The sequence below is a fragment of the Bos taurus genome, chromosome 25, assembly GCF_002263795.3.
Source record: "Bos taurus isolate L1 Dominette 01449 registration number 42190680 breed Hereford chromosome 25, ARS-UCD2.0, whole genome shotgun sequence".
NCBI lineage: Eukaryota > Metazoa > Chordata > Mammalia > Artiodactyla > Bovidae > Bos > Bos taurus.
Genome location: NC_037352.1, coordinates 11,264,803 through 11,281,376, shown reverse-complemented (window position 1 = coordinate 11,281,376; position 16,574 = coordinate 11,264,803). Strand labels below are relative to the sequence as shown.

Sequence of the window (16,574 nt, the reverse complement as noted above, 5' to 3'; positions counted from 1 at the left end):
GCCAGAGAGAACGGGGAGGTGCTGCATGCACACTGGATGTGAGGGAGGGTGGCCTGGGCCGATCACAGTGTGGCCAGGACAGTGCTGGCTGTGGGCACGATGGAGACAGTCCTGCTGCTCCTCCGCCTCGAGGCTGGGGCACTAGGGCCCACACTCGGCCTGCACGTAGTTTTCTCTTTCTCATCTGTCCAAATGGGGGATGCACTGTGGTGGCCAAAGGGTTAAGTGACCTGGAGGCTGGAGAGCGCAGGCGCAATGTGGTCCACGTACACGCCCTCGAAAACCAGCGCTGGTCCCTCCTCTCTCGTATCAGCCTGGAAGTACCCTTCCCACGGCCCCGGGCTGAGGGGTCTGCAGCATCCCTTGTGGGCCCCTGGGCAGCATCTCCCGTGATTTGCTGGGATGCCTTTTAAATACCGATCTCATTAGAGCCTGTGCTTAGTCACTCAGTCATGTCCGACTCTTTGCGACCCCATGGACTGTAGCCCACCAGGCTCCTCTGTCCATGGTGTTCTCCTGGCAAGAATACTGGAGTAGGTAGCCATTCAAGGGAATCTTCCAGATTCCGGGAATCGAACCTGGGTCTCCTGCATTGCAGGCGGATTCTTTATCGTCTGAGCCACCAGGGAAGCCAACCTGGCCTCTTACTATCCTGGTTAAAAAGGTTAGATACCTGGTTGCAGGGGGTGAATTTTTTAAGCCAATGTAAATTTGGGGTGGGGAGCAGGGGACTGCGTAGCATTTTTTCTCATCCTTCAGGTCATAACTTAAATGTCACTTTTGCCAAGAGAATCCCTGGTCTAGCCTCAGGGTTCTCAACAGGGGACCATTCCTCACTCCAGGGATGTGTGGTCACATCTGGTTGTGAGAACAGAAAAGGTTCCAGGGCGTTTAGGGGTTGGAGACCAGGGCTGATCGCACTAGTGACAGGACAGTCTTCACGCCCCAGAGCTATCCAGCCACAAATGTCATCGGTGTGAGGCCGAGAAAGCCTGGCTTGAACTGTTAGAAGGAGATCTTTCTCCAAGTCCATTGTGGAGCTTACGGTGGTCGGTAACTGTCTGCAGGGCTGATTTTAAACAGGGTCTGTGTGTTTAGATAGACGCGTACACGCATGCTCAGTCGTGTCTGACTCTTTGCAACCCCAAGGACTGTAGCCCACCAAGCTCCTCTGTCCATGGGATGTTCCCGGGAATTCGGGTGGAGGTTGGCCATTTCCTTCTCCAGGGGATCTTCCTGACTCACGGATTGAACCTGTGTCTCTGGCGTCTCCTGCACTGGCAGGCAGATTCTTTACTGCTAAGGCACCAGGGAAGTGTGTGTAGATAGACAGATACACAGAAATATACATTATTGTCCATCTGTCTTACTTGGAATCTTAGTCCAAGAAGGCAGGGGTCTTTTCTGCCTTGGCCACTGCTGTATGCCCAGGGCCTGGCATGATGGTATACAGTAGGTGCCCAAAAATGGTTTCTGAGTGAATAGGAACCTATAATGAAGGGAATTTTTTTTCTGTATAGAATTTTGATGCTACATCTCCAATTAATATAGATCTGCCTAATAACTCAACATAAGCTCCTGCTCTACTTCAAATAAAAGTGATGCTTGTCCAATCAAATCATGTTGTTCAGGGTAACATGTGAAATGGTGAAGGGCCTTATAAGAAGTTTTTATAATGTATACTGAAACTTCACCTAATCCCCAACTGCTGAAAAAGAATGGACGCGGAGAATTAGACCATAAACCGAGTATCTAATTTAGAAAATGTAACCGTTTTAATTTTGTCATTGTAAAGAGGTGTGTCTCAACTAGATTGTAACAAAATTACCACAGCTTATTCCAAAGGAAAATTTTAATACAAGAGATTTTAGAAAATTAAACACATTTGTTTAAAAATTCTATCCTGTAAACCGTAACGGAAGAGGGTAGTTAAGATAATACCACGTGTTTTGCAGCCCATCTGTGGGCTTCTCAGCCTTGCTTCCATCCAGACCATAGACTCCAGATTTGTCGCCGGTTCCCCCTCGAACAGACGGCTCATGGGGACCCACTCACGGGTCACCATGGAGCCTGTAGTCAAAAGAATTCTTCCACCACCAAGTCAGCATCTGATGAGTTAAGCAGTGTGTTTTACCAAATGGTGATGCTGGAGATGGTGCCGCTAAGGTTACAGAGGTAAAGACATTCTTTCCAGGATGGATCCCAGGTAATAAGAAGGCCCTAATTAGCTCCACCACCCTCTCACTCCTGGCAATGCCCATTCTCCAGCTCATCTCAATGCTGGTTGTAAACCTGCGATCCCGTCTTCTGTGTCTTCCGTCCCAGCTGTTGCAAAGGTCGTCCCCTTGTATGGCCTCAAGCGATGGCAGAGAGAACTGCCGGAGGGGCATGGCCTCTCCCCTTGCAGTTCGTGAAGGCAGTGATGGGATCTGAGGGCAAGGGGGGCATCTTGGCAGGTCAGCTAGTGGTCTTCGGTGAGGATGGCAAATCATCCCTGTGCCACAAACAACTGAATCCCTGGACCATGAAACCCTCGTGGATCCGGACGTTCTTCTATTCTTCTAGTGGGGTTGCTCATCCTTGGTATAAGCTCACCCATCTTTTAGAAAAACCAGTTTTCTTTTTTTTTTTTTTGCTTCTCTTCAGAAATTGATTAAGTAAGGAAACCCATTCAATATGGTTGTTAGAACTGAGAACTACCAAAATCAGGCCCATTCCTGGCAGCAGGCAAGGGTGGCAAACGGGACGGTCTAAAATGCCGAGACGAACTGAGGGAGGGGCGTTTCCACTGTGGGCCGGACAGAGGGCTGCTCTGCTCAGAGCGTGGAAGTGGGCAGTGCTCCCTGCTCACGCCTATCGATCCGGGAGCTGAAGTTTTCTTTTAGACACATAATCAAGACCACGTGTTAGGGAAACAGGAAAAATGAAATTTTTGGCAAGGTTAGATAAAATATCTAGTGCTGCAACTGTGCGATAAACACAGAAAGCCAATCTGAACAGCAGACACGTAAAGCAGCGACGTGCAGTATTTTGAAAAATGATCGTTGCAAAAGGCCTTGCTCGTGAGCAGACACCTGCCTGCCGGGGGCACCCAGCCCGGGGGTGAGGTTCAGCATGGGTGGCACTGTCCGGAGGGGGACACTGAGGCAGAGTTGAGACAATTATTGCCTTTGGGGTAGCAGCTTGAGCGTGGCATGCTCCTTCGAGAAAGCTCTTAGCTCATCAGATGCTCCTGCTCAGGGTCCTTCTCTGACAGGTCTTGGAGGCTGCCCATCCCAGCTCCAGGCTGAGGATCCAGTCAGTGATACGCCCAGGCGAGATCCTCCTCCTAGAGGAAGGCGCCTCCTGTGCACGGGCGCTGGCACCAAGCTGCCGGGCTGAGGGATGAAGGATGCTGAAGGTGACTGGTTAGGAGAGGTCTGCTGGGACCTGAGAACGGGCTCTGGTTTCTAGGTGTGGGGCCAGCTGGCGGCTCCAGGCTGCACCCCTGTGAAGGTGAGCAGGTGAGGTACGGGGGCTGAGGCCTGGGACCCTGGGACCGGGCCCTCTGGTGGGCACACTCTCTCATGAGCAAAGAGGCCACCCCAGGCCCCAGATGCCAGGGCGCTGGGTGTCAGGAGACAAAAGCAGCAAAGCTTCGGATCCCCTGGGCTGCCCGGAGGGACTTCTTTCCTGTTTCCGGGCCCAAAATCTGGGGATGAATTCTCGGGCCTCCAGTGCCCGCTGCCTCTCGGAACTGGCTGCAGCTGTGTTACCAGTCCTGGGGTGTAAACAACTTTGACTGCCTCTGTGTTCTGAAAGGCACAACACAGCCTGGCAGTGCTGTCGAATCCAGCGGTTATCAAAGAAGGCATCCTAACAGGCCCCGAGCGACCACACCTGGTCCACACACCCCGGCTCACCAGCCTCTCTCTCACTGCTCGCACCTCTTGCCAGGACTCACAGGATGGTACCCTGTCTCTGCAGCTCCGTCAGTGATCCTTCTGTGGCCAGGAAGCCCTTAGATGGGCCAGGCTATGGTGTTCACGGTGACCTCCTTGAGGTGCAACAGCCTCTTGGGAAAGCCGCCTCTTCCCCCAGGGCCTGACTGTAGAGAGATCTGTGCAGTTTCGAGCCAGGATTCCACAGGGGCTGCGGAGCGGTGGCCGAGAAAGCTGGTGAGGTATACACCAGCCTCAGCCCTCACTCCCTGGGAGCTCTGGTTTTCTCTTAAGGAGAGATGTCTCTGCTTTTTCTCTGAGATGCGAACGGAGCTGGACCTGGCTGGGCTTCCATCCCAACCCGGCTGAAGCCACCCCTGAACAGCCTGCTGGACTGTGCTCTGGGGACTTGGAGGGGGCGCTTCCTGCTCCCAGGGCAGGTGGGGCGCCAAGAGGGTCAAGGCCTGGAGACAGAAGGGCCCTTCTGTTCCTTTCTGAAGAATGGGGAGCGCTTTCTTAGGTGCTAAAGAATCTTTGATCAAGGAGACAGAAGCCAGCGTCAGCTGGTCCTTTGTTGGGGGGCTGTCTTTCACCTGATGGGTCTCGGGGGCAGGGGGGACATCCTGCCTCCTGACTTAGATTGGGGGGTGGATGCACAGATGATGACACGGCCTCGGGGGGGTGGCATTCTGTGAGCCACATCCCGGCCTGGACCTCAGGGTTTTGTTCTCTTTCTCCAGGAGCTGGTGGTCTGCCCCTTCTAAGTCCACCCCACTCCCCTGGTGAGCAGGGCTCTATCATGGCAGAACATTCCATGTGACTCCAGAGGTAAGGCTGGAGGAGGAGCTGTGATGTGCATGTCACGTGCGTATCTGAGCTGAAACCAGACGGACTGAAGATCGGGGTTTCTGCAGGGTCACAGAAACGGGGGCACAGAGGGCAAGCAGCCTGGAGGGGCCCCCGCAGGGCCCCTAGGAACATGCTTTCTACAACCCACGTGTGGGAGGGCAGGGCAAGCTTCCCATGAATAATTAAGCTTTAAAAACAGGAAGGCAGAGCTGCTCCTTTCCAAATACAGGCCGAGAGTGCTCTTATGTCTCCCTCCCGCTCAGCATCTGTCTGCTGTAGCTCTGGGTGCCTTTTTTTCTTTTTTTGCTGTTTTTTCACTCCATGCACAGAACGTCAAAGCCGCTTCCTGGTGGGGTAGCTGGAGAAGGTGAGGCTAGAAATCGTTCTCAGATGTGTTTGGGGTCAGGCGCCAACACAGCCTGGCTGATCAGAACCCTGGAGAATGTTGGGGCGCTGGATCTATTCTGGGTCTCACGTGAACAGAGAGGAGACACCCTGGGTTCAGATCTGGCTGTGCAGCCATCAGCTGGCCTCAAAGTGACCCCTGTGGAGGGCGCCACGTGCGGGGCGGAGCTCTGGGGCAGCTGGAACTTCCAGATGGTCCCGGAGGCCTGGGTGGAGGAGGGCTCTATGTTCACGGCAGTGCTCTGGGGCGTGGGATTCCAGCACGGTGCATGCGCAGTGGATCCCTGGGCACACGAGGGGGAAACCAACCATGCTGCCTTTCTGGGACACGCTGTCCCTTGGGTCCTCTGACCCCCACAGGCCGACAGCAGGGCCCCCACGTACACACACTGCCACCTCCATCCATGCAGGACAGCCGGCTCGTGTCGCTCCCCTGGGCCTAGCTCACCAGGTAGAATGTCCCCTCTGAAGTTGCTGCAGCCTCCTTGAGTCCCTGGAGGGCCGTGTGCAAACGTCAGTTCTGACACGCCTCCCTCTGGTGAGCATGGGGCGTGCGGCACAGCCCTTCCAGGGTTTCCACTACAGGCTCGATGATGACCCACATTGCTCACCCAGGCATGGGCTGAGGTGTGCTCAGCCCTCTGCTTTTCACACATTTATGCCGCCTTTTGGTCCTTTGTATCAGCAGCTGAGGGTGACTCCTACCCAGGGTAGGGAAGAGTTCCACGTTTCTGGATGTTAAAACTGGCCAAACAGCTCTGGTCCCACGGGTGGACCTGATGCTGTTCTCCTCCTGTTCCCAACTGCTGCTGCTGGTGGTGGGGTGCTCTCTGAATGGGGGGAGCAGAGGGGTCAATCTTGGGATGCACCCAGCGCCCTGCTCCCACCGAGAGCATACTGGCCAACAACACATGTGCTGTCTTTAGGGGACAATCATGATTTGTTCAGAGTGAGTCACATTCACCCAAGTTCACAGAGAGTCACGCTGAGCTCCACAGAACCCCCAGAGGCCCACAGAAGCTTCTGAAGTACTTCCCAGAACCGAGTCTTTCAAAGCCTTGAGGACTCCTCTTGGCTTTGGCGGCCAAGGCCACCAACCCCTAGATAGCTCAGGGCTTTCTGGTTCAGGTCACTAGGTTGCTGCTGATGGCTGGCCTGACCAGGTACATGTAGGCTTCCTACAGGGGCCAGTCCTTCCAGAACCAACCAGAGAGGAGGTAGGAAGTTCTCCAAGAGCCACCGTTCCTCATCCCTAATGGCGCTGCTGCACGAAGGCCACGGGGCTGTCTCCCTGGAACCTGGTGGCAAGAACTAGGGTGTCTACTGATCCCTGGTGGGGCGTATGCGGAAAGGAACTAGCTCCCCCTCCGTGTTCATAGGTTGTAGCAGGCAATTACATTAAACGGGGGTAGGGAAGTAACAGTCATTCGAATTCCCACGTGGGAAAGAGTCAAGAGGTGAATGAAACTTCTGACCAAATGAGACAGACTTGTGCATCGCGACCAGGGGGCTCTGACTCTGAGCCCTCCAGTTGGCCTCTGGGCTGGAGGAAGGGGAATGCCTGGCCCTTGAGGCCCAAGGTGGGGCGCGGGGAGAGCAGGGCCCACGTGTCCACATCCGTCCAGCGAGGAGCCGCCCTGCTCTCACACAGCCCAGTTTAATCGGGGTGTCACACGCCTGGCAGGGCAGGTGTGCTCTCTGGGGTTCACCGGTGGGGGTAGGGTGGTCCCTCCGAGGTGGCAGGGGCCAGCTGCCGTGGCCGGGGTGAAGACGGCTGGCGCAGCACGTAGGGCCCAAGTCCGGGGTACCGGCGAGGTCAGAGGTCACCGCTCTGGGGCTCCACATTGCGTGTCTCCCTGGGGTGCCCTCGGGCCAGCTTGGGGAAGCGGGAAGCCACTTTGGGCCGGCTGTTCTTGGTTAGTGCGTCTCCGGGAGGGGTGATGTCGCTGTAAGACAGAGTGGGGAGAATCGGGGTAAGTCAGGAGTTCTGAGGGCAACTGGTCACAGGCAGGGCAGCCCCTGGGGGCTGAGGGGGGAGAGGGGAGCAGCGGGAGTGGCTCAGGGCCACGGCGGCTGCCTGGCTGGGTGGCGAGAACAACCTGGAGAAATAAACCTCCTCTCTGCCGTGACCAGCACAGTTGTGGGGCCACAGTTCCGGACCCTCTTTTAAGTCGATGAAAGAAGATTCTGGTCTTGGCTTTCTTCTCACCATTTTCACTGATCTTCCAGCAAAGGCATTTTTCAAAGAGAAAAGAAAAAAACTGCTTTGGAGAATATTGCATTTAAAAGTCAAAAGATGCGAAAACCCAGGAGACGGAATTCCGGTGGAGTCGATCCTAAAAGAATAATCAGAGGTCTGCCCACGTCTAATTGTAAGGGCGTTCACAACAGCACTGCGTGAACGAGCCAAAAATGGGGAACTACTTGCAAGTCCAGTGTGAGGGGCTCGCTGGTCCTGGATATAAAGCCCTCACATCGCAAGACGGCGGCAGCCCACGAACAAAGGGGAACAGACGTGCGTTTACGGGCCAGTGAGGGTGTACACTTCTGCAGACCTAAAAAATACAACCTAAAAGCTGAGAGTTATGTTTTATTCATTGGGAGTGTTTGGACTTCAAGCCGAGAGAAAGCATCTCAAGTGTCCCTGAGAGACCTGCTCCGAGGAGGCAAGGAGGGGAGCCAGGTTATATATATTAAAAGAAGTTTTGCAACAAAGGGCAGGCAGTCTGAATGTCAAAAAGTTGTTGTTTAAAGAAAACCAGGTATCCCAAGTTAAGGGATTTAGCACTTTTCTATGTACGGGAAGATGCAAGAGCCCGGGCTGACTCTTCCTTTGATGTGCACCTCAGCCGTCTGGGGCCAGTATCGAGTTTCCTCATCCTGAGTTTCCCAGGGGCTCACAGTAAGGAGTGCCGGCAATCTGATGGCTGCTAGATGGTGGGTATTCTTTCCTTCCTGAGTTTCCTCAGGGGGGTCACCATCCATAATTACTGATGCCTATGACAGCCTTTGTTTATTGATATGGCAGGAAATATTCCATTTCTCAATTCCAACCCACGTTACAGCACAGTAGAAGGGGTATACAGAAAACACCTGAAGGATATACCTGTTTACTCCATGAATCTTTGCACACCCACGTGGGCCAAGCACTGTGCAAGGCACTAGGGGTAAACAGCAAAATGGATTCTTCCAGACCCTGTGGAGCTCACAGTCCGAAGGAGGGCTAAAAGCATCATGCGCTCACTCTAAGACTTAGGGTACAAAGCCTGCCTGAGTGGGGAGTCCCAAGCAAGGTAGGAAGGGCCTGGGATGGGGGGTGGGGCCCCGAGGCTCTGGGCACAGGAGCAGTGGGTGGAGGCAGCAGCTGGAGGACTCAAGAAGGTGATGTCCCTGGTCTGGTTGCATTTGAAGTGCCCACTGCCAAGGTCACTGCTCCAAGCACACAGGGCCAGGGCTGGGGCTGTGAACGTACAGGCGGTGAACTCGGTCTTATTTCCCACAGCTGCTGCACGCTAGCACACACTAAGATGTCTTACAGTTCTGGAGGCCGGCAGGCCTCAGTGGGTGTGATGAGGCCACGCTCAAGATGTACCAGACTTCTCTGGTGGCTCAGAGGTTAAAGCATCTGCCCACAATGAGGGAGACCTGGGTTTGATCCCTGGGTGGGGAAGATCCCCTGGAGAAGGGAATGGCTACCCACTCCAGTATTCTGGCCTGGAGAATCCCATGGACAGAGGAGCCTGGAGGGCTACAGTCCACAGGGTAGCAAAGAATCAGACATGACTGAGCGACTTCACTCAAGATGTACCAGTGTGTGTGCTCAGTCGTGTCTGACTCTCTGACACCATGGGCTGTATATCCTACCAGACTCCTCGGTCCATGGGATTCCCAGGCAAGAATACTGCAGTGGGTTGCCATTTCCTTCTCCAGGGGATCTTCCCGACCCAGGGACTGTACCTGCATCTCCTGCATTGGCAGGTGGGTTCTTCACTGCTGAGCCACCTGGTGAGAGAGTCAATTCCTAGGCAGGTTGATAAGAAATCCGGGGTCCCCGAGGAGGAGATAAGGGTCTGGAATTCTCAAGGAGGAAAAGACAAACGTCTTTTTTTCTCCTCTACATTCCTTAGTCTTAGTCATGTAATACAGTTTTTTCTTTAAGCCCAGAACTGATAATTACACAACAAACAACTCAGCTTAAGGATTATATAACAACACTGTCTCCTGCTTGAGGACAGTTTCTCCTTCCTGAACAGCTTCCGACTGATCCTGTTATCTTAAAATGTATATTATGGGAGTGAGTCTTATTGCCAAATTCAGACTTAAATTGAAGAAAGTAGGGAAAACCACTAGACCATTCAGGTATGACCTAAATCAAATCCCTTATGACTATACAGTGGAAGTGAGAAATAGATTTAAGGGCCTAGATCTGAGAGAGAGAGTGCCTGATGAACTATGGAATGAGGTTCGTGACATTGTACAGGAGACAGGGATCAAGACCATCCCCATGGAAAAGAAATGCAAAAAAGCAAAATGGCTGTCTGGGGAGGCCTTACAAATAGCTGTGAAAAGGAGAGAAGAGAAAAGCAAAGGAGAAAAAAAAGATATTCCCATTTGAATGCAGAGTTCCAAATAATAGTAAGGAGAGATAAAAAAGCCTTCCTCAGTGATCAATGCAAAGAAATAGAGGAAAACAATAGAATGGGAAAGACTAGAGATCTCAAGAAAATTAGAGATACCAAAGGAACATTTCATGCAAAGATGGGCTCGATAATGGAAATGGTATGGACCTAACAGAAGATACTAAGAAGAGGTGGCAAGAATACACAGAAGAACTGTACAAAAAAAATCTTCACGACCCAGATAATCACGATGGTGTGATCACTCACCTAGAGCCAGACATCCTGGAATGTGAAGTCAATCGGGCCTTAGGAAGCATCACTACGAACAAAGCTAGTGGAGGTAATGGAATTCCAGTTGAGCTCTTTCAAATCCTGAAAGATGATGCTGTGAAAGTGCTGCACTCAATATGCCAGCAAATTTAGAAAACTCAGCAGTGGCCACAGGACTGGAAAAGGTCAGTTTTCATTCCAATCCCAAAGAAAGGCAATGCCAAAGAATGCTCAAACTACTGCACAATTGCACTCATCTCACACGCTAGTAAAGTAATGCTCAAAATTTTCCAAGCCAGGCTTCAGCAATACATGAACTGTGAACTTCCAGATGTTCAAGCTGGTTTTAGAAAAGGCAGAGGAACCAGAGATCAAATTGCCAACATCCGCTGGGTCATCGAAAAAGCAAGAGAGTTCCAGAAAAACATCTATTTCTGCTTTATTGACTATGCCAAAGCCTTTGACTGTGTGGATCACAATAAACTGTGGAAAATTCTTCAAGAGATGGGAATATCAGACCACCTGACTTGCCTCTTGAGAAACCTATATGCAGGTCAGGAAGCAACAGTTAGAACTGGACATGGAACAACAGACTAGTTCCAAATAGAAAAGGAGTACGTCAAGGCTGTATATTGTCACCCTGCTTATTTAACTTCTATGCAGAGTACATCATGAGAAACGCTGGGCTGGAAGAAGCACAAGCTGGAATCAAGACTGCCGGGAGAAATATCAATAACCTCAGATATGCAGATGACACCACCCTTATGGCAGAAAGTGAAGAGCTAAAGAGCCTCTTGATGAAAGTGAAAGAGGACAGTGAAAAAGTTGGCTTAAGCTCAACATTCAGAAAACTAAGATCATCTGGTCCCACCACTTCATGGGAAATAGATGAAGAAACAGTGTCAGACTTTTTTGGGGCTCCAAAATCACTGCAGATGGTGACTGCAACCATGAAATTAAAAGACGCTTACTCCTTGGAAGGAAAGTTATGTCCAACCTAGATAGCATATTCAAAAGCAGAGACATTACTTTGCCAACAAAGGTCTGTCTAGTCAAGGCTATGGTTTTTCCTGTGGTCATGCATGGATGTGAGAGTTGGACTGTGAAGAAAGCTGAGCACTGAAGAATTGATGCTTTTGAAGTGTGGTGTTGGAGAAGACTCTTGAGAGTCCCTTGGACTGCAAGGAGATCCAACCAGTCCATTCTGAAGGAGATCAGTCCTGGGTGTTCATTGGAGGGACTGATGTTGAAGCTGAAACTCCAGTACTTTGGCCACCTCATGCAAAGAGTTGACTCATTGGAAAAGACTGATGCTGGGAGGGATTGGGGGCAGGAGGAGAAGGGGACGACAGAGGATGAGATGGCTGGATGGGATCACCAACTCGATGCACAGGAGTTTGGGTGAACTCTGGGAGTTGGTGATGGACAGGGAGGCCTGGCGTGCTGCGATTCATGGGGTCGCAGAGAGTCAGACATGACTGGGTGACTGAACTGAACTGAACAACCTTGAGACATTCTTTTGATTTCTTGTAATAACCAGTTAAATTATATAACTCCCTTGCTTAGACTAGTGGGGGGGGCACTCTCCATCCCTCTTCTGATGTCTGTGTCAGAAGCTTGCTCTGTCCCTTTTCTTACTTTAATAAAACTTTGCTACACAAAAGCTCTTGAGTGATCAAGCCTGGTCCCGAAGCTCAATCTCCTCCTTCAGAGATCAGGAATCCGACATCATTCACCATAAGCTATCACTGGGAAGCCCCGGAAGGCTCCAAGGGAGATTCTAAAGGCCAGAAGTTGGCCTTTCCAGCCTTTCCAGGCACTCTAAGGGTCACGGCTCCTGCCTCCATCTTCAAAGCCAGCAGTGCAGCCTCTTCAAATCTCTCTCCCCTTGACTCTCCTGCCCGGCTTGGGAGGTGAGGGCCTGTGGTCCCTGGAGGAGCCGGCTCCTCAGAGGACTGGAGAAAGGCCGGAGTGGGGGACAGTTCTGAGTCATGGGGCCAGGGCTTTGGTACTTCATTTGGTTTCTCCAAAGGCACCTACTATGTGAGGATCAGCAGAGGGGAGGGGGATAGGGGGGTTGCCTGCCCCTAAGCCTCCTGCCTGGGGCTGCCACTCAGAGATGGCACTGTGGGAGTGAGGAGAGAGTGCACTGCGTTTCCTCGGGCAAGTGTCTCATCGGCTTGGAATGGCTTCTAGGGTAGAGTAAATATTTATCGGAAAGAATAGAAATCAGGATCTGGAAGTGCTCTCTCTGCACTCCCAAGAGGCAAGATGTGCAATTATTAATAACTTAGATCTCTATGAATGGATAAAAAAAAAAGTTTCATCCATACAAAGCAATATGCAAGCCTTACAAGAAAAAATGAAACGCTGACATATGCAATAGTATAGTGTCCTCCTGCTAAATGAAACAAGCCAGCCAAAAGGACAGATAACTGCATGATTCCAATTACAGGAGGTGTCCAAAATAGTCGAACTCAGAGGGGGATGAGGGAGGGGGTGAGTAGGGAGTTACTAATTGACAGGCAAAAATGTCTCAATTGACTTAAGTTCTAAACTCAAAATGGACTAAAGATCAGATACTATAAAACTCCCAGAGGAAAACACAGGCAGAACACTTTGAACATAAATCACAGCAGTATCTTATCTCCTAGAATAATCAAAATGAAAACAAAAATAAACAAATGGGACCTAGTGGAACTTAAAAAGGTTTTTTGCACAGCAAGGGAAACCATAAATAAAACCAAAAGACAACCCACAGAATGGGAGAACATATTTGCAAACAAAGTACCCAACAAGGGATTAATCGACAAAATTTATGAACAGCTCATGTAGTTCTATGACAAAAAAACAACCCAGTCAAAAGATGGGCAGAAGACCTAAGTAGACATTTCCCCAAAGAAGACATACAGATGGCCAAGAGGTACATGAAAAGATGTTCAATATTGCTAGTTATTAGAGAAATGCAAATCAAAATTACAATGAGGTGTCACCTCACACTGATCAGAATGGCTAACATAAAAAATCTACAAACAACCAATGCTGGAGAGAGAACGTAGCCCTCCTACACTGTTGGTGGGAATGTAAATTGGTACAATCCCAATGGAGAACAGTATGGTGGTTCCTTAAAAATCTAGAAATAGATCTACTGTATGACCCTGCAATCCCATTTCTGGGCATTTATCTGGACAAAACCGTAATTTGAAAAGATATATACACCCTAATGTGGAAGGAATGATGCTAAAGCTGAAACTCCAGTCCTTTGGCCACCTCAGGTGAAGAGTTGACTCATTGGAAAAGACTCTGATGCTGGGAGGGATTGGGGGCAGGAGGAGGAGGGGACGACAGAGGATGAGATGGCTGGATGGCATCACTGACTCGATGGACGTGAGTCTGAGTGAACTCCGGGAGTTGGTGATGGACAGCGAGGCCTGGCGTGCTGCGATTCATGGGGTCACAAAGAGTTGGACACGACTGAGCGACTGAACTGAATGTTCACTGCAGCACTGTTTACAACAGCCAAGACATGGAAGCAACCTAAATGTCCACTGAGAAGGGAATGGATTAAAAAAAGTGTGTGTGTGTATACATACATGCATACATTAATGTATATATATATTATATAAACATAATACAGATATATGTGTCTATACACACACACACACAATGGATACAGCCGTGTCCATTACAGCTGCAAAGAATGAAATACTGTGCTCTGCAGCGACCTGGACAGACCTAGAGGTCATTGTACTTAGTGAAGGAAGTCAAAGACAAATATCATGTAGTATCACTTACATGTAAGCTAAAAAATGATACAAAGGAACTTATTTACAAAACCAAAACAGACTCAACAAGTCTGTTCTTCAACAGACTTGAAAAACAAACTTTTGGTTACCAAAGGAGAAACGTGTTTGGGGGCGGGGGGCAAATTAGGAATTTAGGATTAACGGATACACACTGCTATATGTAAAATAATCAACAAGGACCTACTATATAGCAGAGGAAACTCTACTCAATATTCTGTAATGACTTATCTGGGAAAAGAATCTTAAAAAAATGAACATACACCTGAAACCAAAACATTGTAGATCAACTATATTCCAATATAAAATTAAATTTTAAAAAAGATGAGTTAAGTTCGAGATCTGTACAACACTACCTACAGTCAACAGTCCTGTATTTGACTTTTTACATTGGAGTGTAATTGTTTTACAGTGTTTGTGCTGTACAACAACGCGAATCAGCTACACATATCCCCTTCCTCTTGAGCCTCCCTTGCCCTCCGGGGTCATCAGAGCATGGAGCTGAGCTCCTTGTATTATATAGCAGCTTCCTGCTGGGTGGGTGGGTGGGTGCTGGTGTGTGTGTGTCAACGCTGGTTCTCGCAATTCCTCATCGTTTACAGCCTTTGTGAGCCACCTGCACTGCTGAGATTTAAAGGAGGGGTGTGTTTCTCACCTGGCCCCATCAATAGAAATCAGGCCACCAAGAAGCTCTTTTTACTTCCTGCTGACGATGATGTTATAATAAAGCGGGCTGGTGAGTCTGGGTCTGGGCAGGAGCAGAACCACTGAGCAAGGCAAAATTATGTTCCTCATCTACCCGATTCTGTTTTAATGCGGAAGGTCTGTCTACCCCAGGGCTTCCACAGTGGCTCAGTGGTAAAGAATCTGCCTGCCAATGCTGGAGACATGGATTCAATCCCTGGGTTGGGAAGGTCCCCTGGAGGAAGCAGATAACCCACTCTAGTACTCTTGCCTGGAAAATCCCATGGACAGAGAAAGGAGCCTAGCGGGCTACAGTACAAGTAGTTGCAAAGAGTCAGACAAAACTGAGCACACATGTCTACCCCAATTTTGCAGACAAGAAAAGGGGGGTATGGAGGGCAAGAAAGGCCCCACTCCATCATAAGAATAGATCCTAAAGGTGTATGGAATAATAGAAACCCCATATTCAAAGGCAGAAAACCTAGGTGCCTTCACTTAGACCCCTTAGGACCTTAGAGGAAGATACATCTCCTCCCCAAGACTCAGTTTTCTGATCTGTGAAATGGGTATAATATTGGTTCTCCCTACTGTTTATGTATCATTCAACACATATGAATTGAATCTGTTATAAATAGGAATATAACTGGCTCCTTAAGACCCCAGGATCTCTGAGATAAAATTCAGAGGCACAGGCAAATTCTAGCCAGCAAAATCTTAAGAACTCTGATGGCTGAGGCATCAATATATCAAAGGAAGTGGGTAGAAGCTTTTATAAAGATTTTACAAATGACAGAAATAAACCTCAAGGGAGTTCCTTGGTGGTCCAGTGGTTAAGACTCCATACTTTCACTGTAGGGGGTGTGGGTCAGATCCCTGGTTGCGGAACTAAGATCCCACAAGCTGCATGGCATGGCCGAAATAAAAGGAAAATAATATACCTCCCATTCCTTTTACTACCACAGCTCAAGTCTTCCATCTGTCTGTCCTGGGGGCAGGAGACGGAGAAAGAAACCTTCTCTGAAGAGATCAGACTAGGTTTTCTGGAAGAGGAGCCCTAAAATTTACAGAGACAGAAGAGCTCTGGAATTTGGCAGGGCTGTTTCGAGACAGCTTAAGGAAATAAGTGAGCAAACAGGTGGATCCATCGGGGAACAAGGGTGGAAAAATCGTGACCCTCCTGTAAAGGAAGATCAAACCACTGTTTCCCTTGAGATAAGGCCAGACCCTGTGCTAAACTCTGGGGACATCAAGACAACAGTTTCTACCCTTAAGTTACTCAAAACAGGGCAGGGGTGGTGGAGGGAGAGGGGGAAATGATGAAGAATATACACAGCGGTAGAGTCAGGGGCTGGGAGGGTCTCTGGAGGGGGCCTGAGCACTGAGATGGGGTGGGGGGGGGAGGTAAGGCTCAGTGGAGTAGAGGGGGATGGAAAGGGCTTTCTGGGCAGGAAGAGCAGCCAGCAAAAGACTCCATGGGGAGCAAGACAGGTGGCGGGGCCTGCAGCTGCCCAAGTCTGCGTGGGCCAGGAAGGCCCCCAGATGATGTAGACACCTCTGGTCTACATGAGTTCTACAAACTACCTTTTCAAAGGTGGGGACCCAGTCAGCCCGTGGCAAGCGATGACTTTTGGGCCACATCACAAGCATGAAGGATCTTAGTTCCTCCACCAGGCACCAAACCTGCACCCTCTGCTGTGAAGTGGAGTCCTAACCACTGGACTGCCAGCAAAGAAGGCCCGAGATGACGTCTTAATGGCAACAAAACTCAACCTCAGGTTGTCAATTTGCCAACTAAGGAGACATAAGACACATGAGCACAATCCAACTATTTGCAAAGGTGAGGGGAGGTCTTACTACTTTGCTTGTGGTTCCTCCTGCTTAGAGAACACGCCCTCTGGGACAAGTTCCAGACCACACATGGGACGGTCAGAACCAATGGTCTAGATGACCTTGAGGCTCCTCTGGTACCAGGCAGAGCACGCCACGCTAGGGATATGATTCTCAGGGCCATGGCCTCTTTATCC

At 50.0% G+C, this 16,574-nt stretch overlaps 1 protein-coding gene across 5 annotated transcripts in view; it reads right to left on the bottom strand.

The window, feature by feature from the left end:
• Nucleotides 1-1,753: 1,753 nt before the first annotated feature.
• Nucleotides 1,754-16,574, bottom strand: part of SNX29 (sorting nexin 29) — a 597,448-nt gene continuing 582,627 nt past the window's right edge. For 4 of the 5 annotated variants that reach the window (XM_024984883.2, XM_059881310.1, XM_024984882.2 and 1 more), the window contains one exon: nucleotides 1,754-7,120. In XM_024984883.2, the coding sequence (XP_024840651.1) occupies nucleotides 6,991-7,120 (130 nt within the window). In that variant the 3' untranslated portion in view covers nucleotides 1,754-6,990. 5 annotated transcript variants of the gene reach the window in all.